This window comes from Balaenoptera borealis (genome assembly GCF_965194805.1).
Source record: "Balaenoptera borealis genome assembly, chromosome: 10".
NCBI classification, from domain to species: domain Eukaryota; kingdom Metazoa; phylum Chordata; class Mammalia; order Artiodactyla; family Balaenopteridae; genus Balaenoptera; species Balaenoptera borealis.
Window position 1 is genome coordinate 1,933,837 of NC_138874.1, and position 27,443 is coordinate 1,961,279.

A 27,443-nucleotide genomic window follows, 5' to 3' on the forward strand; every position below is an offset into this window, starting at 1 on the left:
ACCCCTTTTCGGATACAACCCCTAATTCCTCGACCTGTCAGCAGGACAGCACGAGGCGTCTGCCGTCTGTGTTCTGGAATCAAGACAGCTCGAGCTCCCATTCAGCCTCTGTCATTTACCTGATGAGTGAACTTAGAATCCTGCACAGGTTACCTAGCCTCTCAGGTTGCCCTCCTGCAAAACGAGGTGACCCTAGAACCTACCTCATAGTACTATGGTTGTAGGGAGTAAACAAAAGGTCCATGTGAAGCTGTCGGCACCTAGTTTTACTACTAACTTTATTAAAATCATTTTAGACCAGGGGTCAGGCAAACGTTTACTGTAAAGGGCCAGATAGTAAACACGTGAGGCTCTGTGCGTCACAGTCTCTGTCGCAACTACTCAGCTCTGCCACGATAGTGTGAAAGCTGCCAGAGACCATTTGTAAACAGGTGGCTATGTGCCAATAAAACTTTATTGACAAAACATGCAGTGGGCCAGATTTGGCCTATAGGCCTTAGTTTGCGGCTCCGTTTTCTTCTTCTCCACAGCCAGGCAGACAATGTAAATCAGTTCTGAAAATGGTACACAGGTGTCTCAATGGGATCTAAAACAGTAGGTGCCTCCAGTTGGGCTTCAGTGGGCGTCTCTAACCTGTTTCCGGGATTCACCAAGATTCCGCGCAGCCCAGAAATCATGCCAAAGGGAGAACGCTCCCACCTCCACATCCTACCAAGAAACCCTGTCCCAATCTTCACTGGAATCTCTTTAGCCCTGAGTTCAAACGCTACTTCTTGCAAAATGCCTCCAGAGACCTTCCTAACAAGATCAGGCACCCCATCCTAGGTCGCTGTATTTTCCCTTCTCCACGCTGACCGCACCACAAAATCACCCATTTATTTAGGATTGTTTGCTTAATCGTGCCTGCGCTCCCCGAGCAGTGAGAAGCCCCACGAAGGCAGCATCTGCCTGGTTTCCTACCTGTCTCTCCAGGGCCCAGTGCGGCGGCACACAGACGCCGCTCAGGAGGGAGCGAACCGAAGGGAGACGCCTGGTGCCCCGCGTGGGCTGCTGGGATTTAAAGCGCCCGTGCAAACACTTTACCGAGCAGGTGCGCGGTATTATTACCAAATGACTCGCGTATCAGTCCACGGCCAATCTGACTGCAAGTTCCCAGAGAGCAGGATAGAAGCTTTCAAGAACCATATGCTAAATAAATAGATGAAGGACCAAAAGAAACTATTCATAAAGGCTCAGGTAAACAATAGGTCAGTATATAATGAAAATCCCAATTTTAATTCTCAATATATTCTAAATAGGGGGATATGAAGATCACCTGGCAGAATCGAGAATCTGGTGTTTTCAATCCTGCCTGTCAGTCTCACTTAGATGTGACCTTGGGCAAGTTACTTAACACCTCTTTCGGTCTCAGTTGCCTAGTCTATAAAGTGTGGAAATGTCACAGTACTACCAACCTTAGAGAATTTCTTTGAGAATTAAATGAGTATTTAATTTATATGTTAATATATTTGCAATGCCTGACACAATAGCTACTCAATAGAAAAAAAATGTAACTTCATTGAAAACACTGTGGGTGAAACTTCTGCAAATGGTTTTGGAAAACAGCAAGTTGGGAAGTTTCGTCTGGGTTGTGCACCTGGAAGAACGAAGTGTGAATGTGGTTCTAAGACTACAATGTATGGCGATGGGTTTCCTCCATTTTGGATAAATCAATCAACTTACCTTTTCCTTCTTCCTTTAGAGAGTGAGTAATTTAAGAACAGAAATCTTTATCTGGGTATTAGTCACTGTGTTCACTGTTATATCCCAGTGCAGAGAACCAGCACATAGTAGGCACGCAGTAAAAATTTCTGAATGAAAGAAACCATCCATGAATATCAGACGGTAGCAGAAATGCCAATTCTGTTTATCACCAAGAACGCTTTTCTTGAGTCAATATAAATATCCCTATCAGAGGGCCCTCCTGGCTCCAGGAAAGAATTTGGAAATGAGGGTAATAAAGGTGAGATCCAGAGGGGACCCTGAATATCAAAGCCTGGTTTCTGTGTAATCACTCACCCTTTGGTAAGTATCTCATCATTAGAATAAAAACCATACATTCCATTAGTGACTTTATAAAAGTGATATCCCACAGAGGCACCAACTACTGGTGTAAGACAGGGCACTGGAACGACCCGCCTGAACACACCCATGGGAAACACTTGCCTACTTTCCTCAGACTATAACCTCAAGAGAGCAGCCCTTCCCCAAAGCAGCAGACCACTGTGCTTGAGGGACTGGTTTCTGGTTCTACTTGTCACCCACTAGCTCTGAGCACATGCCCAAGATTTTTCTGAGCCTTAGTCTCTGCATCTGTTAAATAGAGGGGGCTGGACTTGTTCTCTTGAATATCCTGTGAGTCTATTAAAACGTCCATGGCACATCAGCCAGGAGCCTTTTTCTGAGATAACCATGGCAAGTCTTCCTGGTCATCGCGATCAACAGTGCCAAGAGCGTCTGGCCAGTCCCGCCTACAAGCACACGTCTGATGGCAGAGGCAGAGAGACCGGCTGCACCCATGGACAGGCTATCGTTCCAGCCAGGAGAAGGTCCCAGAACATCAGAACAACCTGCTCTGCATCGGACGGCTTCACCGCATTGTCAGAGGCCCTCATTCCACAATGCAAATTTCCAATCAGAATGTCGCCAAAGTTGGGTTGTTACAGAAGAGAAACCGCTAAACCTGGGCCCGTCACTGAGGAAAGTCTGAGGACAAGGTAATGAATGAGAACATTTTTATTCCCTGGTACAATATCTGGCTAGTTTGCTTTTTTTCCCAATGGTACTCAGAGCTGAGCTCAAACTAGATGACGGCAAGCAAAACTTGGACTAAAGGGAAAACGGTATTCTGTCAAAATGATTTCCATCTCCAATGTTCCACAGGGAGCTTGGAGCAGGCCTAGTGACAAGTAACTGGATGGTAACTTGGCCTGTTATCTCTGTAGTATGCAAGGCTTCCTTTGTGAGAATAACACACACACACAACACACAACTCCATATATACATATCTGTATATACATACACACACACACTTTAATATGTACGTATATGTACATATTTTTAAACATATTCGTCCTTTAAGAAGAACACACAGAATTATCAAGATTAAATTATTCGCACTTACTTTGTCTCCAGTAATACCGTGTTCTTTTGTGCTGGTAAAACAACATGTGCTTTAATTAGCAAATATCTGTAAATAATTTATTTGCTTTCAAATATAACAGAACAATGGGGTCGATTTTCACATACATTTGCCCAGCACACATGCTGGGTCTTAAGCCAGACTCTCCCATTGTTCAATAACTACATCAAGCTGTCCAACTCTTGCTGCCCTCTGTGGTGGAGGGGTGGGATAGGGGGCTAGAAACCCAAGTTCCTTCCAGAAGCCACATCCCATTTTGCAAGACCCTAGAAGGCAAGCACATAGCACTGTCCAGTCCAAGCTACAACAAACTCTTATGATCTCCAACCCTGGAGCCTTCTGCGAGGAACATGGAAGAGTGCCAGAGCGAAGGGCATTGGAGTGATGGCTGCTGGATGCAGGCGCTCTGCTGCCCCCTTGCCCCCCAACAGTGTGAACCCCAAAACATAAGGCACAAAGTGTGAGGCCCGTGAATCACAAAACCTCATCTAGGCTCTGCAGGGTTAAAACTGGGCGCTGCGCGTGCAGTGCAAAGAAAGATGTTAAATCAAATGAGAATGACTGCTGTAAGACTGGAGGCACTATTATTTTGAATAAGATTGAAAAGGCCAGAAAAAGCAATTCAAAAACATTTCAATTATGTATTTCCCAGAACTACATCTTTGAGCAACTAATGCAAATGTTACCACCACAATAAAACTTCTTCCCACATAAAAGCATATAAAACAGGTTAAACAGCATATACTTTATATATCATATGCATATTTTTGACTATTAATAAAAAATTCAAAATCTATGTATGCTTTACTCTCCTGAGCAATACAGTAATTATGATTAAAGGACAGGCAGCACAAAAAAGAGCCAATTTATCTTACTCGTGCCCAGGAATACTATTGTGTAACTAAGCAACTAAAGACAAAATATGGTCTAATTAATTCACTCCTATGCTTATTTAAAAGACACAATTAGAACATTTTTATTTTCCAGCCTGCACAGTAGCTCAACATGCTTGAGGGTGTACAAAGCAAAGCCTATTATTCTCAAAGACAAGAGCTTAATGTTTAGTGCCACTGATCCGGCTTGGAACTCAACTCTGGGGAGGGGGCATGTGCATCTCAGCCCGGGTGAGCTGGAGTCATGAGAAAGGAAAGGTGGGGAGAGGGGAGATGGTTATGGGGCCGCCAGACTGACTAGCAACACGTGGTTTCTACCCCCAGGTTTTCTCTCTTTTCAAGGATGGAGACGGGACCCTGAACTTGATGTTCATGTGTGTAAGGACACCCGCCACTGTGCGTCGATTCATACAGCCACCAAGATCCTACAGAAAATTCATGCAGTTAAACCACACGTCCCAGTCTGTGTGATAAATGTCAAATATCCATCTTTAACGCTGTTAACGGTGCATCTGATTTTAAAAGCAGAATTAATTTACGCAAGTGTGTACTGGAGACTGATGCCATTAGCATGATTCTAAAGCACCCTTTCAATACTCATCATCATCTGCATGTTTGAAATGTTGTGTTGTCAGTACGGATGCTGACTGTCCAGGATGTGAGCCACGCTCTTTGAAGGCCAAGGCCCAGGTTCTCATCTCCAGGAAGCCAGCAAGGATCATGGTGCGGCTAGAAAAAGCCATCCTCGTGTGAGGGCACAGGAGCAGATTTTTCAAGAAATGCAGGAATCCATGACCACATTTCTGAGAGGCGAATGAATCCTTAAGCCAACAATCAATACATTTATTTTAAATTTATTTAAAAGCCAAGCCAACGGGTAATCACTAGCTGCAATATTATTCCGAGCAGAAGATGGCAAATATCCAACCACCCTGGCTATAAAAAATGACAAGCAAATCCATTTGATTCCAGCAATTATATTCTGGATATTGGTTAAAACTAGACTTTGATAAATGAGCCTGAGTCATGTATCACTAGATGCCACTATGAACAATGGTATGCTTTATTAATAATTAACAGCGAAGTATTTACATGTATGGACTCGTGCACTTCATAAAAATAACATTTCCTTAGTATGTGCCTGACACTCTAAATGTCAAGACAGGTTTTAATTGATTACAATTTTGACTTGCTATCAAACATGTGGCCTCGTCAAGACCATCAGTCTGAAAAACATGCTAGTTCGCCAGAACTGCCAACCAACACTCAGGTGAGAAGTGACTCCTCTTCCCCGAAGTCCCATCTTTCCACAGACTGCCACCCCAAAGCCCTGACTTTTTTTTTTAAACAATCTTTATTTATTTGTTTTTAATACAATTTTTTTTTGCCACCCCGTGCAGCTTGTGGGATCCTAGTTCCCCGACCAGGGACTGAACCCAGGCCCTTGGAAGTGAAAGCTCAGAGTCCAAACCGCTGGACCGCCAGGGAATTCCCCCAAAACCCTGACTTTTTATGGGCTGATGGCTGAAGACTGGAAACATGCTCAAAAAGATGGAGATGCTGGCTCTCGCCTGATCATTCAGTCCCAAATAGTCACTAATTTCTTTGGCGAGTTCTTCTAAAAAAAAAAAAAACTTTTGTGCTTTTTCAGAGCCTATGGTGCAAAATGGTATGGATTTTAGAAGAGAAAGAAATGTGAGGTGGGCTGCTGGAACTGGCCCACAGGTGAATGACCCTCTGCCAGAAAGAAAGAAATCGGGCCAAGCTTAAAGAAAGCAGGCTGTGGGGAAGCAGTCATTTTAATCATGTCATTCAGTCATTCAGCAGATACTTGATGAATGCACTGACTGCTCTGGGGAGACCCAGAGGTGAGTAAGGCACAACCCTCTGCTTCTGAGACCCGCACTGCAGTGGGGAGGGGGAAGAGGGAGTGACAAGCACAGGAAAAGCACACAGATAACCATCCCAGGAAGCACCATGTGAAAACTACCTGGGAGATTAAAACCAAACACTGGACTGTAAGCCCCCTGAGGGCAGGGATACTTGTCTGTTTTGTTCAATGCTGGATGTCGGGGCCTAGAACAGGCTCTGGCACAAAATAGGTGCTCTATAAATATGCCTGGAGTGAATAAGACCTCAAAGGTGAAGACAGTACTTCATAGTTTCCAGAAAGATTGTGAAAGGCTACAAATAAATAGTGACCTTAGTTAATCTCCACTTTAACTAAAGGATGCAGATAAGAGTCTGACAGCTTTTCTGTGACCAGTGTCTATCTATGGGGGTAGACTAAGAGTTTTTTGAGGGTTGGGCCATTCTCCTGTATCTCAGTACCCCACTGTCCAGCACCTAGTAGGTCTTCAATCAGCAGCTGAGGAGTTGAACACATGCCTTTTCCAAAAACATACAGATAGTGACCCTTCCTTTGAAAACGTATTGCATTTACTGTCAGCACAATTCACCAATGTGTTACATCTTATATTGCTTTTACATTTTTTAAAAACATGTGTTGATCTCATCTCTCTATCAAGATTGATAAGCTTCTTGAGAAAGAAAGCCGCATCATGAATTGTTTCACATCCATCTCTGTACCTAGCAAAGCACGGAGCACATAGCTGGCACTCAGCAAGTAGCTTTTATTAACTCACGATAGATGAAACCAGCATTGGCTGGAATGGGGAACTTAACCATACAAAATACAACTTAGTATACGTTCTACTGATTCTCAAATTTTAACACCCTAGGCTCAATGCTGAAACAGAATTTTGTACATGTAAAGGTTTTTGACGTATTAACGTTAAAGTATTTCTTCTATTACTGGATCTTGCTCCAAAGCCCAGTAAGAAAGACAAAAAGGTACACAGTCACATTTCTTATTTCGGATCAACTCCATAGACCAGGGGTCAGCAAACTTTTTCTGTAAAGGGCCAAAGAGTAAATATTTTCCACTGTGTGGGCCATATGGTCACTGTCACAACCATTCAACTCTGACACTGTAGCCTGAGAGCAGCTATAAACAATACATAAACAGTCTATGTTCCAGTAAAACTTTATTTACAAAAGCAGACAGTGGGCCAGATTTGGCCCTTTGGCCTTAGTTTGCTGATACTTGTCACAGTCTAATAAACTCTCTCCATGTAATTCATTAGTTCTCACCCTAGTTCTAAAGGGCCTGCCAGGGAGAGAGTAAAGATATTCCTTCTCTTAGCTTAAGATCATTACTAAAAATAAACAATAACTATTATAACAGCATCCATCATTTGCTGAGCTCGCATGTATAGGTACGAGGCTGGTTGCCAGGACCTTTTCATTATTATCACTAATTCTCTTGGCAAAGTAGAAGCCATTAAATCCATTTGACAGATGAAGAAACTGAGGCTTAGAAAAGTTAAAGAAATTGTGCAAGGCTAGTGAGGACACTGAAGAGATCTCAGAAACTTCTAAAAAAAAAAAATCAGCTCATGGAAACAGACCAGAGACCCAGTGAGTGGCCACCCACAGGCGGAGCAAGGCCAGTCCAGCACCTCCTGAATTTCAGAATGTGTCTGTGATACAATCAGGTGATCTTCTAAAAAATCCTGCTGATCCAGTTGACAGCATATTTCAATACTAAAATGTAAATCCTTAAGGAGCCTTTTATAATGGCAACATTGCTAAATCCACCATATGGATGAAAGCCAGCCTGATCTGGGGGGACCTGAACTGGCTATATGTTCTAGTAAACTAACCTAGATGCTGCCCTCTCATAGAGAAAAGCTTTCTTTAGGAAGGTCCATGGTAGTGGTCTCAAACTTTAACGAGAACAATAATACTAATATTAATGATAATAATAAATGAGTCAACTATTACTGGAGACTCTACTATGTGCCCACCTCAGTAGTAAGCACTTTACATGTATTAACTCCTTTAATCCTGAAAATAATCCTGGGAAGTAGGTACCATATTTCCATTTTACAGATGAGAAAACCGAGGCACAGAGTTTAAAACTCGCCCAAGATCCACACAGCTAGAGCAAGACTATTTAAAATGCAGAATCCTGGACCCCAATTCCAGAGATTCTAAATAAATTAATTCCAGTAGGGGCTCGTGAATATGCATTTTTAACAATTTTTGACTGGATAGTGAAGCTGGTGATAGTCAAACCACTGTTAGAAACCCTGGCTGCATACTAGAATCTGTAATGCCCAGATATGCTTGATATTGACTCCCTGACATCACTGACTTACTCATCCACGCTCACTGTTGCAGGGGACCAGCAAGCTTTCTTGTAGAATCCAGCCCATGATCCGTCAGGCTGAAACCCAACCTTGTACATCCACCTATTTTTAAGAGCGTATATTGCCTAGAGATTAAGCACTTGGCAATCTGAAAATGAATGTAATCAGAAGTTACCCAGTAACAGAACCAATTACCCGCCTACTTTGCCATCTTCCTCCTCTGAAGAGCTACTGGCTGAATATGGCAATTGTAGGTAATTACTGAAGACACTTAACTCCTTGCATATGGCCCTGCTCTTCACTTTCATAATAATTCAAGACTGTATCATGATTAGGCCCAGAAGCCTCCACACAGACATAAAAGTTATCATGTTTCTTACTTATAAATTAAGAATATCTAAAATAAAGACCCTCATAATCATAACTCTTTTCTATTTATTTAATTTACAGTTATAAAGTAATTTTGCCCATAATAATGCCTCTTGATATTTATAACAATCCCCAGTCAGCCTTACTATTGTTCCCATTTTGCAGCTGAAGAAACTGAGGTTCAGAGTGTTTACAGTTATCCAAGGTCAAACAAATAGGAAGTTGTAGAATCAAGATGTGACTCTCTGGAATGCTTTTCCTCCACACCAGCTGCCAGCACTGTTAAGTACGTGTAGGCAGCAGTGATGTAAGCAGGCCAGACATTATCCTAATTATTTAAACTAGTAATAAATTGTTAATGATTATTAATAATGGTATTAAAATGTAACTGTTATTGTTCTATGACACTGGCTAGGATTAACTGAACTTTATAGAATAAGAATGATTCTGCTACCTAAATATCTGGTGACCTTTAGCAAAGCTGACTAGTCATAGTTCTAAAATGTACAAGGAACTGCCCACATTTAGTACACACTTCTGGAATATAATATGAGGTATTCAAGCTCTAGTTTCAAGGGTAGGTTTCAGGGGGAAAATAAAGCAACCCTAAAGCTTAAGAAGGCCTAGGTTCCAGCCGGCGACCTTTGACAAACCACATAAACTCTTCAAGCCTCTGTCTCCATCTATAAAATGGGCATACAAAGTCCTGCCTTATCTAGCCTGATACAATTAATGCAAAGATCAATAAGAAAATTTCCCTCCCCCACCAAAAAAAAAAAAAAAATGTCCTCTGCAGATCATAGCAAACCGCACAGGGACGCTATTTCTAATCTCGCACAATGATAATTTCCCTGTTTTTAGAACTGATGTCTTTATATTTCAAGAAATCATAAAAAGACAGAATGGTGCTCTTAAACCAAAAAAGCATACGGAGTCCCGGCTGTCCTTTCGAAATGGATGCTGATGTCAGCTCAATCAAGAAATTATTAATCTCCATTTGGTTACTTTAAATAAACTGTACTGGCTGATTAAATGTGCTGAACATTTTCTCCAAGTCACAGTGCGCACCACCACGACACCTCTCTCTTTCAGTTATTCATTGCAAATGGCAAGTGCATCATTCAAAACTATTTAAAATCAATAATAAAATCATTTCACTGTATAAACAAGTTAACGGAGTAAGAGAAAACAAAGCAAACGTCTTAATGAGAGGGCCCTGTTGCCCCCTCTAGGTGCCAGCAGTAAATGCTGGTTTCTGCAGGCTCCCCTCCAGAGAAGACTCCTGCTGCTATTCTGCTAATGAATGACTATCTTAGGCCAGGGGGGAAATGACATCACCAGGGTGGAAAACCGATCTGCACTGGGAAACTTTCTACCTGCTTTACATTTGTCATAATTATTTTGCACAATGTAGCCTGTATTTGCATAATTTTGAGGCGTGTCATTATCTCAACTGAAAATTGTTTTAATATGGCTGAATAATTCACAATGACATCAGCCAAAGTCCTAATGAAATATACAACTATAATCATACAGCTAATTACCATCCGTGTTAGCGTTAAAAAACAAATCATGCATAATATTAGACGATGTATATGCAGCTGAGGAATATAAATAGAGCCATCTCCCTCTCCAAACCCCCTAGAGTTTACTTTTAAATGGCAAGATTAATTTTCTCAGGTATGGCTCATATAGCAGTGACGAAACGCAAAGATCATTAAAATGGTTCGCTTACATTTCCCCATAATGAATAATATCTTTTTAAAAATCGTGTATTTAAAAATATATCTATTCACTATCATTAGTTCTACCAGATGCAACCTTCGGCTAATGTTTCTTTTATTCTTAAATCAGAATTTACTGTTTAACTACACAACAGAAATTAAAACTGGACCAAGTGGGGTCAATTCAGGGTCTTTAAAAAATATTCCGCTTTCAACTGAAAAAAAAAAAAAAAAAAAGAGTGTGGCCACAAAATATCCCATAAAACACTGAATAATTTCCTCCTGGGTTCAGTCAGAAGTCTATTAGGCACCAGCTCTTTTCTGGATATTTAATCCTTCCCTTTTCCAGATCACAGGCCATGTTGAAGTAATAAATTTGAAAAGCAAATAATAAGAAATCAGGAGGGGGAGGGGAAGGCAGACAGCTGCGCAGGAAAGTTGGGTCGGGGGAGGGGGCCGAGCCAAACCTTGGGCGGTGCAAAGAGCTCAACCTGTTGGTAGGCTGCAGGATTTTTCACAGCATTTCCAAACAACACCTTTGTAAAATTGCCGGCAGACGTCGGGAAAGGTGAACGTTTAAAACCCAGAGCTGGCCGGGAGGGCGGAGGGGAGGGCGTGTGGGTTGGGAGAGGTGTTCGGGAGGAGGGAGGGGCTTATTTCCGAAGAGGCAGATCCGAGGGCGAACGTTTTGACGAACTCCGGTAATTAACCGGCATAGACCACTGACGGGTAACTCGATCCCGGCGAGGAGGAGTGAACCGAAGGTGCCAAAAGTACAATCAACTCCACCAGACCAAGGAATTCTGGAAGGACTGGCAGGGAGCTTCGAGCTCCGGGATGAGTTAAACGGGGAACCGTTCACTTAACAAAAAGATCCTTACACCTACCTCGACAGCTCGAAAGCCTGGCACAGAGCTAGCTGCCCTCAGAAGTCTGAGTTTGACTGCCCTGCTCTCGCTTGGGCAACACAAAGCCTGGCCAGGCGGCCGCGCGCCCTCCCGCCCCGCCGCGCCGCGGGCACAGCCTCCCCAGAACAGTTCCCCCGGTAGGTACCAGGGCGCTGAGGTCGGTCAGCTGACGAGGGGAGCCCGCAGAACTGCGGTCACACATGAAATGACAGAGCCGAATAGGGGCGGCCGCCCCGGCGACCGGTGACAGCGGGCTCACCTCGGGCGTCCTGCCGGGAGCGCGGCGAGCGCCCCCGCGGCCGCCCAGAAACGTGCCGGGGAGGCTCTGTCCCTCTCCACCCTCCCCAGGAGCGCCGTCTGGGCACGGAGGACTCCGGACCCGCAGGGCCAGGGGGCGAGCACACACCCCTCTGCCCTTCCCTCCCCCGTCCGCGTCCCACACATCCCCAAAGATCGCGCTGGAAGGCGTCCACTTTGCGTGGAGTAATTGAAAACTAGAACATCAAATGGCTTGTCCGGGGGGAGGGGGTGGGGACGAGAGATAGTTGTTAATGCTTAACGTGTTTGTGCCGGTTACACGACCGCTTTGAAATCCGCCCGGGCAGATCTGCAAGTTATTTGAATGTATTATTCCAGTACCTGTCATTTATCACTTTATTCAACACGTCTTTGCCAACTCAATAGCTTTTGATCTCACTCTGCCTCCATTTCGTAATTTCCGCCCTCTTAAACATATCAAATACTTACTTAAAAAAAAAAGAAAAGAAAAACGGGAACAATATCGAAACCCACCGAAAGAAATCCACCCATCCCCTACCGAGCCAGGCGCGAAGGTAAATTTTCAAAAGGCAAAAAATATAAAAAGCATGTGATGTTCAAGCGGCAATAGCAGGATCTCACACACACACACACACACACACACACACACACGCACACACACACACATATCCTTGAACAAAACCCTTCTCGAACAAGTTATTTGATCTTGACTAAAATCAGCAGTTGGATCTTCTTTGTAAAGCTGACAGCCAAACTCTGACAATGGCAAAATACTCGAGCCCCAGCTAGTGGCGCTACCCCTTTAAAAAAGAAGTCGATCCTGCTCGCCTGCAGAAGTGAATACAGTATTTTCAAGCTTGCCCTGTAATAAGCATTACTACGGGAAAAAATAATAAAGAAAGAAGAGAGGGAGATATAAGTTTACCACCTCGCCATGGTCGCTATTTCTGCCCTGGGGAGTGTCTTCTGGGAGGAAATAAAGTTTAGAGCTGGATAAAAGTTGCCGGCTGGTCCTCTCTTCCCACAACAGCTGGAGCTCCGCTATGCAAATCGGATCCTTTGGCGTACATCTTACAAAGAAAAAGTCGCCAAGGGACAAAATTCTTGGTTTGCCTTCAAGGTGGAATTGAAAAGCCTTGTAGAAAATGTAAGGTCCGTGCAAGCCACACGGTGAGCCGACCCACTGCAGGGGAAAAAAAGCACCAAATAAATAATGTAACCATCAGAGCACAAACGTCTATTCCCAGACACATTTACACACAGACATCCACACTCTTAATACAGAAGAGCCAACAGATATAAAGCTGGGTGGAAAAAATAATAGAGCCCACACAAATTTTCTGCCTCCCTTAAAAAAAAAAAAAAAAAAAAAAACTCCGGGCCCCCCACCTCTCCCTACCTCTCCATCTGAGGCGGTAAAATTACATTATGTATGTATGATCACTGCAGGGATTTTTTTAAACAATAAAAATGATTTGGGGGGATGCAGAGGGTAAAAGTTTGGTGAAAAGTTTGTGGGGGGTGTGGGTGGGTGCAGAGGTGTGGGTGAGCCGGGGGGCTGGGGGGTGCCGGGGGGTGCCGGGATCGGAGGAGCGGAGGAGAGCGAAATACCTGGAGTGAGTTGGGCTCCATCTCGACGTTCTGAATTGATTGAACTCAACATTCTCTCCAAACTTGTTGGCTTGAATGGATTGCATCAGGTCCTGGCAGGGAAAAACATTCTCTGCCTTCAGCTGGTGTAATGTCTCAATATAAAACTAAGCTCTCGCCTCCCCTTCGTCACCAAAATGATTGAAAATGTGTCCTAATATTTCTCTGACGACTCAATTTTCAGCTCCTGTCAAAAATGTGTGGGTTTCCTTCCAAACGTGGGTTGATCAAATTCATAATCGGCAGAAAGGCTCCGTCCGATCTCGGCGGGAAGAGGATGGATCAAGGCAAAAAATATATAGGAAGGTCTGTAAAAATAAATTCTACCCTAAAGGTGTGTGAAGATGAGATCTACCTCTTCCCAATCTCCCTTGTCTAGTGGTTTCATTTGATGAGATTTTTGGAGGAGACGAGAGCTAGCGAGCTCCGCTGTGCATCTGACAGGACCTGCTTGTATATGTCTAATATAAAGAACATTTCCTGCAGAGATTCCGGGGCGCTGCTCCTCTTTCTAATGCTCCTTAGCAGATTTGCTGTTATTAGACATGTAGATTTGTTTGATAGTTAAATTACGCTTCCTCACTGCCATGTTTTCGAGAACTAATCTGTTAAATTATCTTTTGATGCCTATTTACATGGAAGGGAAAAGTGGGTTATCGATTATATAAACATATAAATATTAATGCATTTGTTCGCTTCGCAAAAAAAATACTCAGCAAAAAAAAAAAAAAAAAGAACAGAAAGACAAGTGAGCAGCGCACACACATCTCAAGATTTTGCAAACAATATTGAACGGACAGCGCCTGCATTTAGGGACTGGAACAATAAACGATGCACGATAAATCAATAAATGCGAGCAGCGAGTCTGCTCGGAATATGAATTCAGGCTCCCGGTTCTGCGTGTGCATTCTTTAATTTTGAAGTATATACACTAGTACGTGTTTACAATGCTGATGGACGCCAAGGGCGCTCTCAAATGATAATGTGTTTATATAACCCAGCGCTACAGGAATAATATACCGACTACTACCCCACCCCCAACCCCTCCCCCCGCCAAAAAGGGAGAGGAGCTTCCTCAATAATAGTTTGAAACTGAAAAAAATCCATTTGCAAACTAGTTAAATACAACCAGAAATTAAGCTGTTGAAAACCGGGGGTATGAACCGTAAGACAATAAAGGCTTTAAATGTGTATATTTATTGTTCTGGAGCCCTGGAGCATTGCGAGGTTTGCATGCATGGCTATTATGCAAACACAGAGAAACTTAAGAGCGACAGAACAAGGAACAGGCAGAGACTGCAAAGCCCTCGCTCGCTCCGACCCAGCTGCCGGTCCTCCGCCAGGCTAGATTGCATTTTCGCAGTGTGGATGTAAAATGGTGTACTCGCTTCCCCCACGCTCCCCCATCCCCTTCCCCGCCCTCCTCCCACTCCTTTCAGTGTTACACCCACCACCACCCCCCCCTCCGATTTTATTATATTGGCACCAATCTTTCCAAAGTGGGTCTGGCATGCTAAAAAAGTAAACATGTACTATATGGGGAATAAGGTCTGTATAGTATGACAGTTGAAACTTGATCTGTGATAAAATTACAGGATGTTGAAATTACTAGTAAGCTATTTTTAACGCTTTCGCAACGTTTCACCTCTAGTCACAGCATCTAGTTGAAACAGGATTACTTTAATGAAAATTATATTCACATGGCTGAAGTTAATACACCCGGCAGAGCACAAATGCCTCATATTCAGTGACTTGAGGTGGAAAGACCCTCTGTGTGTATTTTTATGCCTTTTCAAAACGTCTGCGTCCACTGCAGTAAGAATTAGGACACTTAACATTATCTAAACCACATTTTTGATTCAGAACATGGGGAAGTAATAAAAGGCAAGACCTAGCTCGTTTCTATACACACAGAGATAAACGAAAGAAAATGGCAGATCCTCCAATTACAATAAGTAATAAAAGCCCATGCCAAAGAGCCGGTATTCTGAAAGATGTCGAAAACTATTTTAATAATTTAAAGTAATATCACAACTCTGCACCATGGAGGACAATGTAACAATTCACAGTCTCCCATCTTTTGCATTAGCCAATTATGACTTGCACATCACTCTTTAATTATCTTCCTTGAAATTTCATCTGATCTTTCTATTTTATAAGCATGGGTTACAAAGAGAAATTACAGCTCTCTGGTGCTTTCTGTCTCTTTTTAAGTTTATGATGCATACTGCAGACGTTTGATTAGAATAACCCATTTTGTTCATTTTTTTACATATGAATGGACTTGACTGAAGGGCATTTTACATAATTTTTTAAAAAATACATGAGAGACGCCTAAGGCTGCAGTTAGTCTCTGTCCTGTTCGTGTAAATATATACATTCAGTTCAAGAAATACTATATTAAAAAACTTGAGTTGCAGTATTTTGACAAGATCATATTTGAGATCGACTGTGAGTCAGTTTCCTGTATGACCAATGCAGCAGCATTTATGCAGGAAACCTCAACAGAATGCCTGAGGGTATCCCTCGATTGTATATTAAATCTCTCTTTTTAAAAATACACAGCTCTTTATAGCATGTAAGCAACTTCTGCTGGTTTTGTTGCTATAAGTCTTCAAGGGTCTGTAAGGAACTTCACCTAATTAGAAACCCTGTTTCTATGTCTGTTCAAGGTTAGGTGCTGAAATAGGCTGCATGCTGCCTGATCTCTCTGTCTTCTGGAAAACTCCGGATAAGGTTTTTGAGATGTTAACAATTGCAGGGATCTAGGTCTGAATATTTTTGAATATCTGCAGTCTTACAGTCAGATGTCAAAACTGAATCACAGGGGCATCTTCCCGCTCTTTTTATAGGAGCAGCGCTAGCACCCCCGTGAACCTAATAAAATCCAGTAAATCAAACCTCAGGTCCAATCCTGTGAATGACTTTAAAATTATAGGTCACAATGGTGTGTGTTTACAAACAAAACAAAAACAAAAAACAACCCCCCAAAACCCCCCTCTACTTTACTTCTTTAATATGATGCTTGATAGGCACCTGTAAATTATCTCTGTAGCAAATATCCATACAAAGAAAGTTTCAATTAAGATAAGGAGATTGTATTGAAACAGTTCTTTGAAGTAATGTAGTTAATAGCCTGTTTGATTTCTGCTTGTAAGAGAGTAATAACGTGGATTCAAGGTTCCATCAATCACAGAGCAGATGTAAGACTTGAGACACCCGACACCCAGGGGAATAGAGGCAAACTCCTGCAGTGCAGGGTCCTTGGGCTAATGTAAATACTCATAAACAGATTGAATGTTGTAAGAAGACAATCCATTCTGGACAGTTAGAATCAGGAAAACAAGTGCTTTATCTATAAAAAAAAGCTTGTAGCTGGGACTCACAGTGTATAAAAGAAGAGTGGGGAAAAAGCAGTATATGTTTATATCACACATTATTTCTGGGCTCTTTCTTATACTGCAACACAGGAACCTATACCCACACATCTATATTCCGGCTGCTTTGCTAAGCCAAAACCCAACTTCTGTTTTAAGTTATTTGGTTTACTTAAAAGGTTAAAAAATTAAAAATCATTTTCACCCCTCAAGGGAGTGGGAAGCAGTAGACACATTTTTCAGTGTCTGTGAATAAAGAAAGATCAGGAGGATTAAGTTAGTTGCAAAACCTAGCAGTGACATAATTAGGCAGCTTGGACTATAATAAACAAGATCATTTAAAAAAAAATTTTTTAAAGTACAGTTGAAGAAAGAAGGCGACCATTTCAAAAATTCAACCCTCTCTGCGCACCTCTGGGCCTCCCCCTCCCCCAAATTGTAAAAGACAAATGAAACATTTTTGACCTTGGCTATAATAATACTTCATGTTTTAGCACTTTAGTCAGCATTTTATCTACTAATTGCTACACACTACCGCATGTGGCTCGAATCTGCCACTGCAGCTTGCTTTCACTGGTGAGCGAATTGCTTGATAAAGACTGGGAATTCAACCTGGCTGTTTCCTTCCTTGCTCCCCCGACCACGTTTGTTTTTTTTTTTTTTTTCTTTTTCTTTCCTTTCCCACGTAGAAGCCGCTATATTTTTCCAGAAAATATCGCATGGGTCAGAACAGGGACGGTGAATGGTCCCCTAATCTCCTTCCACCGGTTAAACCCAGGCCACTTTGGCGATCGGGAGGCAAAGGGGGAAGGTGAAAGGGGGCAGGAGAAACGAGTGGGGCGAAGCTGGGGGAGCGGGCGGGGGGGCGGCGTCCTGGCCTGCTGGTGGACCTGCTAAGTGATTCTACACGTTGGTCCCCTGGCTAGTCCATAGCTGGTTAGAAGTCCGGGAGACTCCGCGCTGCCCACCTGGGGACCTCGAGTTAGAGGCTCTCTCCCGTCTTGCTTGGTCAATAAGTGGGGTTCGAGGGGGGGGTAGCCAGAGAGTCTGCGGACTGATTCGTGGATTGAAAAGCCAGCACTGTCCGAGGGTCAGCCACTGCCTAGTCCCCTCCCCCCTTCCAAGCCTGGCGCCATCGCGAGCGCTGGGAGTGGGTGGCGTTATTAATAAGGCGGCCTCCAGCAGAGCAGACTCGCGGAGTCTGAGCTCAACAAGTCTATGGGTTTGAAGGAGGGTAAATAGGGTTATACGGGTCATTGCTTTCCAGGAGACCTCTAGTGGTCAAAGGTTGAGCTACATCTTAAATTTGGGCCTCCTATTTGTCTCCTGTCTCCTGGGCTGTGGTGGGGAGACACACTGAGCCTCTTAACTCAGTTCCAGGCAGTAAAGGCTGGTAGCTTGGGACAGATTTCTCATGGACTTGAAGGCAGAGCCAAGAGAGAAGCGGGGAACTCGGAGAAAGGGACCCCCCCCTCCCCCCTCCAAACCCCGCCCCCTCCCACCCTGCCCCTGGAGGGGTCATGTGATGCCCTTTGTGGGCACTGGAAGCCCCAAGGTCCTCTGCCCTTAGTACAGACGGAGACTTCCTATCTTATCTTGATTTGCCTCCGCGTTGGGAGACTAATCAAGTATTTTCAGGGAAGTTGGATTAAATTTGCCCAAGCCATTTCCAGTTACAATAGAAATGCTGAGTCTATTTTTTTCTGATTTGTTTGTAAATCAAAGCCAAGTCCCACTCCCTCACCCCAATCACATATATACCCAAACACCCCTTAATTTTAACAATTCATTGCCTTCAAGTGCCCTTGACATTTCTGGGTTATTTAGTTTAGAAATAACTAAGCTTCGTTTTTCTCTTCTTTTTAAAATTGCATGCACTGCAGTGGAGTATGTATGACTTTTGACTAAATTGTGACCTTGTCCCTCTAACCGAAATGCCACACCATTCCATCTCAGGTGGCCACATCCTAGGGGAGAGGGTGGTGGTGACTTATAGGCTCCTTGTTCTTCAGACTCATTTGTGATCCACATACTAATAAAGAATTTGATTAAGTTGACCCCCAGCATGGTATTAAAGGCATTGCTGGGAACAGCAATCTTAGATCATACCAAAAACAGAGGTCCCAGCCATCTGAGGTTATTAAAACATCTTGCCATACCTGATTTTTAAAAAAGAAGACAAGAAAGTGTACAGACATGGGGTATGGGCTCCACTGGGGGACTCAAATACCACCTACTAAAAATTTCTCTGTGCAGTTTCAAATGGACGTTAATGATGCCTTGTATTTAGTGATTTACAACTTAAAAATACTTGACAAGCATTAAAAGCAGAGTGGGCATGGTAGGTAAATCACTAAACTGCAAGTCAAGGGGCCACTCTTCACTGATTTTCTGTGTCTCCCTGTCCATGGCTATAATTGTCTGTAGGACTCAAATCCTAATTCCGGCTCTGTCAGAATTTCTCAGATAATTGTGGCAAAATGATCCAGACTGGTCATCTGTGTAGTGGCAGCCCCCTGTGCTAGGCCATCAGCCAAACCCATGGAAGCACCAGCAAGTCCCTGGGCTGTCTCCACCTACATTTTGCCATGGCCACAGACTGATTATTTTATGACTTGTTATTTCAGGTTGAAATATGTAAACGTAGTAATTCACTAAGGGTGTAAAGAGATCTGAGTACTTCAGAGGAAAAGTAATACCAAGAAGAATAGTGAGATTGTTTCTGTTCTCATCTTCAGTAAGCTGTGGCCAAAATGAAACTGGGCAGGATTTTCACAAAGATGGTAAGGGACCAGAGGAGCCTCAAACAAAGTTTACACAATGCCGTTCTCAGGGTGTGCTGGAACCACCTGTTTTGGACTCACCACAGCTAATTGTTGCATTTTCAGGAATTTTGCAAGCTGGCTATTAAACATGTCTATTATTAAATATTAAATTGTATGTATATATTGTATATATACTTATATCAACTATACTTCAATAAAAAATAAATTATATAAATTCACAATACATTGTATTAAAAACAAAGGTAGTACATACTGAAAACTCATCACTTTCTAATTATTTTACTACATTTTACTATTATCTATACTCTTGAGGTTAATTATACCTTTTGTATTGTGATGATTGCAATACTATATCACAGTATGTTACCATCTCTCTTCCCAATCCATGCCCATTGGCATTATGTTGGTAGCTTGAAATTGGCCGTGGTGGGAGTATTTAGAGCATGGAACTCAGCAAACATTACCAATCAGGGCTTGATTTATTGTATTGTTGATTGTTTAGAGTTAAGAAAGGAATGGAGAAAATGTAAATATTGTAGATTGTGATGATTAATTTTATCGGTCAACTTGACTGGGTCATGGGGTACCCAGATATTTGGTCAAACATTATCCTAGGTATGTCTGTGAGGATGCTTTTGGATGAGATAAACATTTGAATAAGTAGACTGAGTAAAGCAGATCGCCCCCAACCCCACGTGGGTGGGCCTCATCCAATCAGTTGAAGGCCTGAATAGAACAAAAAAGTCTGAGTAAGAGAGAACTCCTGTCTGATTAATTGAGCTGGGGCATGGGTCTTTTCCAGCCTTTGGACTTGGACTGAAACACTGACTCTTCCTGGGCCTCAAGCCTGCCGATTTTTGGACTGGAACTTACACCATTGCCTGTCCTAGTTCTTGGGCCTTTGGACTCACACTGCAACTAAAGGTCAGTTCTCCTGGGTCTCCAGCTTGCTGACTACAGATCTTGGGGCTTCTCAGCCTCCACAAACTATGATATATATATATATCAAACTATGATACATATATCTCCTATTGGTTCTGTTTCTTTGAAGAGCCCTGACTAATACATGGATTAAACTTAAACGTGTGTCAAGGGCTTCCCTGGTGGCCCAGTAGATAAGAATCTGCCTGCAAAGGCAGGGGGCATGGGTTCGATCCCTGGTCCGGGAAGATCCCACATGCCGTGGAGCAACAAAGCCCATGCGCCACAACTACTGAGCCTGAGCTCTAGAGCCCGCGAGCCACAACTACTGAGGCCGCGTGCCACAACTACTGAAGCCCGCGTGCCTAGAGCCCGTGCTCCGCAATAAGAGAAGCTACCGCAGTGAGAAGCCCATGCACCGCAACGAAGAGTAGCCCCCGCTCGCCACAACTAGAGAAAGCCCGCGTGCAGCAACGAGGACCCAACACAGCCAAAAATAAATAAACGAAATAAAAATTAAAAAAAAAAAGAACTCATTGTTTAACAACGAGGCTTAAAATCACTTAAAAAAAAAAAGTATGTCAAGTCTGTAGCCAATAATATTGTGAACAGCACAAAAAAATTGAGGAAATTTTTGAAAGCTATATAATTCAGCAAAGAAGTTGCTCATGTCATTGGTGAACGAGTGAAATTTTTGGATACATCTTTGTTTTCTCACTTTTATTTTACTCCTCAATTTAAATGAAAATTTCAAACAATATTCAGGTTGGAACTACACTCGTTTGCTAATGCAATTATAGGTTAGCTATGGATACAAGAGTTCAGCAAATAGTTAACAAAAGCATTCTCTGAGAATAGATTGGCTCTATGGAATTTACAGTGAAGAGTGTGGCATATTTTATTATTATTTGTACATTTGTGCTACACTTGCTGTGTATCAGCAAAATGTGTAACGAACTTATACACCTATATATATATCTAAATCATATATATCTAAATCATATATGTATACCATATGTACATATCTGTATCTACATCTAGATCTAGATATATAAAAACTAACACAGACATACCTCTTTTGGGTTGGGGAGCTAGTTAAATATTTAGAAGCACACCTCTGTCTACAGGTAGCCTTCAGCCTGACATGCAACTCAAACTTCTAGAGCAGGGGCTGGCAAACTGCAGCCTACTACCTGTTTTTGTACAACCCACGAGCTAAGAATGTGTTTTATATTTTTAAATGGTTGAAAATAATCACTAGAAAAATAATATTTTGTGACAAATAAAAATTATATGAAATTCAAATTTCAGTGTCCATAAATAAATTTTGTTGGAACTCAGCCATGCTCATTCATTTATGTATTGTCTATGGCATCTACCACACTAAAACAGCAGAGTTGAGTAGTTACGACAGAGACCGTATGGCCCTCAAAGCCTAAAATATTTACTATCTTGCCTTTTGTAGTAGAAGTTTGTAGTTGTAATTGCCTGTTCTACAATATGTAGGTATGTGCCTTGGCTGGCAGTAGTATACACAACCAAATGACATTTTGAAGTCTTTTCTTGTCATTGGTCCTAGAAATACTTCCTCAGTAAACAGAGAAAATGGAATACCCAGAGTTGTGAGGGATTCAAGTCGCTGACTCAAGGTCAAAGACAGAGCCAATGCCATCAAAAAAGTAGGAATGGAGCATGAGATTTCCCACTCCTCAGTTTGCGTTCCACCCATGGATGACAGTACCTTTCTTCCTGACTGCTTGTCCTAAAGCACTGTATAATTTTGTTGGGCGCTGTTAAATATTTATTGAGTTTTCTTGTCCAATGTGGTTCGGTTACTGTGTGTCTATGTGTGTGATGGGACCCTTCAGGATTAAAGGTTCTATGTTAATCGAGGATTATTTTATGACTTGTTACTGCAGGTTGAAATATGTAAATGTGGTAATTCACTAATGTTATATCAGTGCATATATCTGGGAAACAAGAATGCATTATCCTTCCTTTTGAGTCTAACATCATTTACATCCTTTAAAAAAAAAAACACCCAATCAATTTTTTTTTTTTAAATGAGGAAATGCAGTGGAGGAAAAAAAAATTCCTTTAATGCAATACTTCAGCTGAAAGTTTAATGACACAAAAGGCAGGCAATTCAAAGTTACAGTTCCCACAGCAACTGTAACTCTGTTATATAGCACATTTAGGCATAGATTTCACAGCATGTACTGCAATACAAAATACTCCACACTGGGCATGCAAGGGGGCAGAGTTATGGTTGCTATGGGTACCATGACTTTGAATTTCCAGATTTTTTGAGAGTTTAAATTCTCAACCAGAACATCACATTAATAGTTCATTTTTTTTGCATTGAAAATAATAAAGATTGTATCACTGTTTCCACTGTCAAACCTATCTCCAGTTCAGTCCACTGCTTAGTATAAATACCTACCCAAATATATTCACCCTACTTGCTAAAATTAAACACATGACCTCAGCCCAGGGAATATTTTGCAAATTTATATGCGATGACTTTCACTGGATTAACTAAATCTGCTCCCTCCTCCTTTCCAAAAATCACCAATAGATTCAGGTTAAATCTTTCAGCCTTTTAGCATATTTTATCTGTTATTCATGGGCTGAGAGGATATGGTAATCATATTCGTTGTGTATGAATGTGTGATGTATATATTTATAATTTACACTCTACTCCAAAAAGAACTGGAGGCAGCTAACTGCACGTCTTCATTTATTCATCTATTCCTTGAACACGCCACGCAACTTTATGCCTTTATGCTAGTGGTCTGAGGACCCTTTTCACTTTTAAAGATTGCTGAGGCCCTCAAAGAGCTTTTGTTTATGGTGGTTTTATATAAATATATAAATATAAATATATACATGTATATATTTACCACATTAGAAATTATAATTGAAATATTTAAAATATTCATTAACTCATTTAAAAATAATGATAATAAACACATTACATGTTGACATACGTGTATTTAAAAAGTAACTATAACTTAGTGAAAAGAGAGGGCATTGTTTTACATTTTCATAAATCTCTTTAATAGAAGACAGCTGGATTCTCATAGCTGCTTTTACATTTAATCTGTTGAATATCACAAGTCATGTAGCTTCTGGAAAATGCCACTATACTTTTGTGACAGTATGCGAGTGGAAAAAGCAAACCATGTCTTAGTATTATGATTGTTATTTTAACCACCTGAAGTGGTCTCAGGGATTCCCATGGATCCCCAGACTACACTTTGAGAACAAGTGCTCTATGCATTTGCTTGTGCTCTTCTTTCAAGCATATGCCTCTTCCTTGTCCACAGGAAAACTCCTATTCATGCTTCAAGGCACTAGGAAAAATTAATTGCTCCCTTAGCTATATTCTCATAGAATTTTATAATATGCCGATCTTAGCATCTATTTTGTATCCTTATTATTGAGCATTTAAACGTCTGGGGTTTTTTTTCCTGTTGTTAGACTATGAGTTGCTCAAAGGGGAAACCATGTCTTATACATTTTTTTTCTCATTTTCTAGCATGGTACCTGGCATTCCATATGTATGGGATGTAAGAATTCAATTCAACAAACAAGTAATAAAACAGCTCCCATTCACTGAGCAACATATGTTAGGAACTATGTATGAATTATCTCAAATGTAATCCTCATAATAATGCTATGAAGGTACTATTATTATCAGTCTTTTTTAAGTGAGGAAACTAAGGTTTGCCCAGAGTTGAACAGCCACGGGTCATACACCACGCCAAGAAATATGAAGGACAGTAAAAAGCACGAATCAGAATCTTTGCCTTAAAGGCATTTACAGTCTACTTTCAGAGACAAGACAAAATGCACAGATGAAAGGCAGATAACAACATAAAATTAGCTAACAACAGACCACAAAGACTATAATTAAAGAAATGTCTACTTCGTAGAAATGGCTACTTACCCAATGAATTATTTAGATTCAAACTTCTGGAAGATGTACTTCTATCAGAAAACCCTTGTTTTAGAATGCACACCAGATATGTGTATATTTGTTGATAAAATATATATTTACCTCTGCACTAAGCTGTTACAAATGTACTAATATATACTAATATACTCAAAATATAAATTATAAAGAATTTTAGAAGAATGAGATAAAATATATATATAAGAAGACATTCTGTAAGTTTTTCAGCATCTCGATGAATTATGTACCCCAGTTCATCTACACTGGCAGTCAACTTTGGCTGCACACGATGCTCGTCTGGGGAGTTTTTAAGATACGACACTGGGATCACACCCCCAGGTTAATTAAATCAAAACCTCTGAGGGTAAGTACATAGGTCATATGAATTTTTTACCCCCTTCCCCCAAACAAGGAATTCTAATGTGCAACCAGAGATGAGAATCACGGGTCCAGCCACTAAGGACCGTGGTACCATGGAGAGAGGGCAGGAAGTGCAGCCATTTGGGAAGACATCACAGGAAAGATGGCATTAAAATCAGCTTTGAAATTTTTCCTTGGAAGTATTGAAAAGTTATGTTTGTAAAGTTATGTTTGTCAGGTAAGCTGATCTTTTAAACCCCCCTTCCCTAAGTTAGGACCCATGTTTTTATTTTTGGAAGCAGTACCCATTTTGAGTGTACCTGGCTTGTCAAGGTATGGAAGTGAGGAGCCCTGAGTTGTTTTCTGTGTCTGGCTAAAAATCTGTGTGGACCTCTTGAGCTGTTTTTCAATAACAGTAATTGTGGAGGCGGTGATTTCTGTTGTCATAAAGTACTTTGTTTCAGGAAAGTACATTCTTTGAGTCAATATATAGGCCCTTAAATGGAGTCATGACATGTTTGTTCTGGAAGGCATCTTTTAGGAGAGCACCCTTGTTTTACATAGGAGGAGGCTGAGACCCAGAGATGGGAAGTGGTGTTGGGTGACTTACGTAAGGCAAAGCTCTGAGGAGAAAAGTTTGGGATGTTGGTGGGGGGAGGAAGAGAGATGATTGTCCTTACACAAATGCTTCTCAAATACATGCTATGAAATTCCACCTTCATAAAGTGCCTCAGATCATTCTGGGACAGGATGTATGTGCAGAATGGACTCGAGTAATTGTGGCTCCTCCATCTTTAGCTAATCCCATCAACACTGGGGTTGGGTTTAAACATTTTAAAACAAATTACATGGAAGGCTCCTCAACTCCAAAAGTTAGGAAGCACCCTGAGCTCTCTGCTTTCCTATTCTTGGATCTGTTGTGACTATAGTGATCCAGAACCTTCCTTGTGAATGAAGAGGTTCAACTAGATGAGGTTCCTTTTGACCCTCCATGAAATCTCTGGGACCGTGTGCATTTCTAGACAGTGTCACCCAAATCTGAGGACAATAGTAGAGTACAAAATTGGGTTCTAAAAATTCCTCTTTGTGCTTCATAACAGGGAGAGGTATTCTTAGATAATTTGAATTTTGAGATCCAGAGGCTGGGGCCCCTAGACTTCTGGGACAAATGTAGCTGTACTTCCCCAGGCCTGCTCAACATGGGTCATTATAGGTGAAAGACAGCACAGCCTGGGAGCTGCTTGAGCTGGGGGACAGTGTCGTGCGTAGACCAAGAAAACTCCATGTTGTCACGGCTTCTGTTCATTTGGGTTAAACTGGGTTTCACAAAGTGGATAACAATGCATGAAACCATTCTTGTTCTTCACTCTTTAAAACACGTGAAAATACTGGAAAGGTTCAAACGTAGGAGCTAGCATGACACTTCATGTTTCTTTATGCATTCTGTTTACCTTGTCGCTTCTCTGTATCCTCCACTTTGCCTTCTTCACCATGTCCACCTAAAGAAGTCCAAAACACCAAGTGAAAAATGGGCCAACAGTAACAGCAGCTCATTGTCCGAAATGCCTGCATGTACTTAACTTTATATGGTAAGCACTAGTATTAGCCACTAGTTTTAGATGAAGACACTGAGGCACACTCAGAGAGGGTAAGTAACTTGCCTAAGGTCACACAGCTAGAAAGAGATTCAATATGGATTCAAACTCAGGTAATCAGTCTAGAGTCTGTGCTTTTAACAACACATTTTACCATCTCTTTGTTGAAACTGTCAGGGATGTCACAGAAGAAAAAAATTCAAATGTTCGGTGAATGTATTAAGTTTTCATCATTACTTTTTTTTTTTTTTTTAATTTTTTTATTTATTTATGGCTGTGTTGGGTCTTCGTTTCTGTGCGAGGGCTTTCTCTAGTTGCGGCAAGCAGGGGCCACTCCTCATCGCGGTGCGCGGGCCTCTCACTATCGCGGCCTCTCTTGTTGCGGAGCGCAGGCTCAGTAATTGTGGATCACGGGCCCAGTTGCTCCGCGGCATGTGGGATCTTCCCAGACCAGGGCTCAAACTCGTGTCCCCTGCATTGGCAGACAGACTCTCAACCACTGCGCCACCAGGGAAGCCCCTCGTCATTACTTTTGATAAAAAATTTTTCATCATTACTTTTCATTATTACTTTTGATAAAAATTTTTAATTAAAAAATGAAATTAGGTCTATACCCATCAACTTGGCAAATATTTTAAATAGTAGCCAGTATTGGGTCGGAAATGAGAGCATGGAATTTGCCCCACTGGGGAGACTGCCAATTTTGCACAGTTCTTCTGAAAGACAATTCGGCAGTATATAATAAGTCCTTTAGATACAGCATTCCCTCAAACCCAGAAATTTCACTCTTATGAATTTATGCTAAAGAACATTTTGGACAAGTTCACAAAAGGAATATAAAATTTACCCCAGAACATTGTTCAAAATAAGAAAAAGTTGGAAGCAACATAAGTAACTGAAATACAGGGTCGGCTAAATAAATTATGGTGCAACACTAATAAAGGAAAATATGCACATATTAAGAATGTAATAGAAACATGTTTATTGACCTGGAAAGATATTAAAAATACTCTTGTTTTTAAAAGGAAATATTTTTAACTTAAAACATACAAGTTGATGTTGATAGTAGAATTAAGGCAATTATGTTTCTTTATTTGTACTTTCTGGTAGTTTCAAAATTTTCTACAATGTATTACTTATGAGATATATATAGAAAGAAAAAGTACTAGAACTTCCTTGCCTTAGCCACTGGAAAACGTTTTGCAGATGTGCAAAACAGGCAATGACT

General features: G+C 41.5%; 1 protein-coding gene and 1 long non-coding RNA gene across 4 annotated transcripts in view; both read right to left on the minus strand.

Annotated features, from left to right (window-relative positions):
* ARID5B (AT-rich interaction domain 5B) overlaps nt 1-13,335 on the minus strand; it is a 188,136-nt gene extending 174,801 nt beyond the window's left edge. Inside the window, exons 1-2 of one of the 3 annotated variants that reach the window (XM_082407414.1) lie at nt 13,180-13,335; nt 12,497-12,751 (exon numbers count right to left, since the gene is read on the minus strand). In XM_082407414.1, coding sequence (XP_082263540.1) covers nt 12,497-12,751; nt 13,180-13,200 — 276 coding nt within the window. In that variant the 5' untranslated portion in view covers nt 13,201-13,335. Of the gene's footprint in view, nt 1-10,848; nt 10,867-11,548; nt 11,650-12,496; nt 12,752-13,179 lie in introns of those variants that run through there. The other 2 variants (XM_082407415.1, XM_082407416.1) reach the window with 2 other exon arrangements.
* Nucleotides 1-26,655, minus strand: part of LOC309635829 — a 501,182-nt gene extending 474,527 nt beyond the window's left edge. The window contains exon 1 of the long non-coding RNA XR_014249051.1: nt 26,550-26,655. This is a non-coding gene — a long non-coding RNA (uncharacterized lncRNA). The remainder of the gene's footprint in view (nt 1-26,549) is intronic.
* Nucleotides 26,656-27,443: the final 788 nt, after the last annotated feature.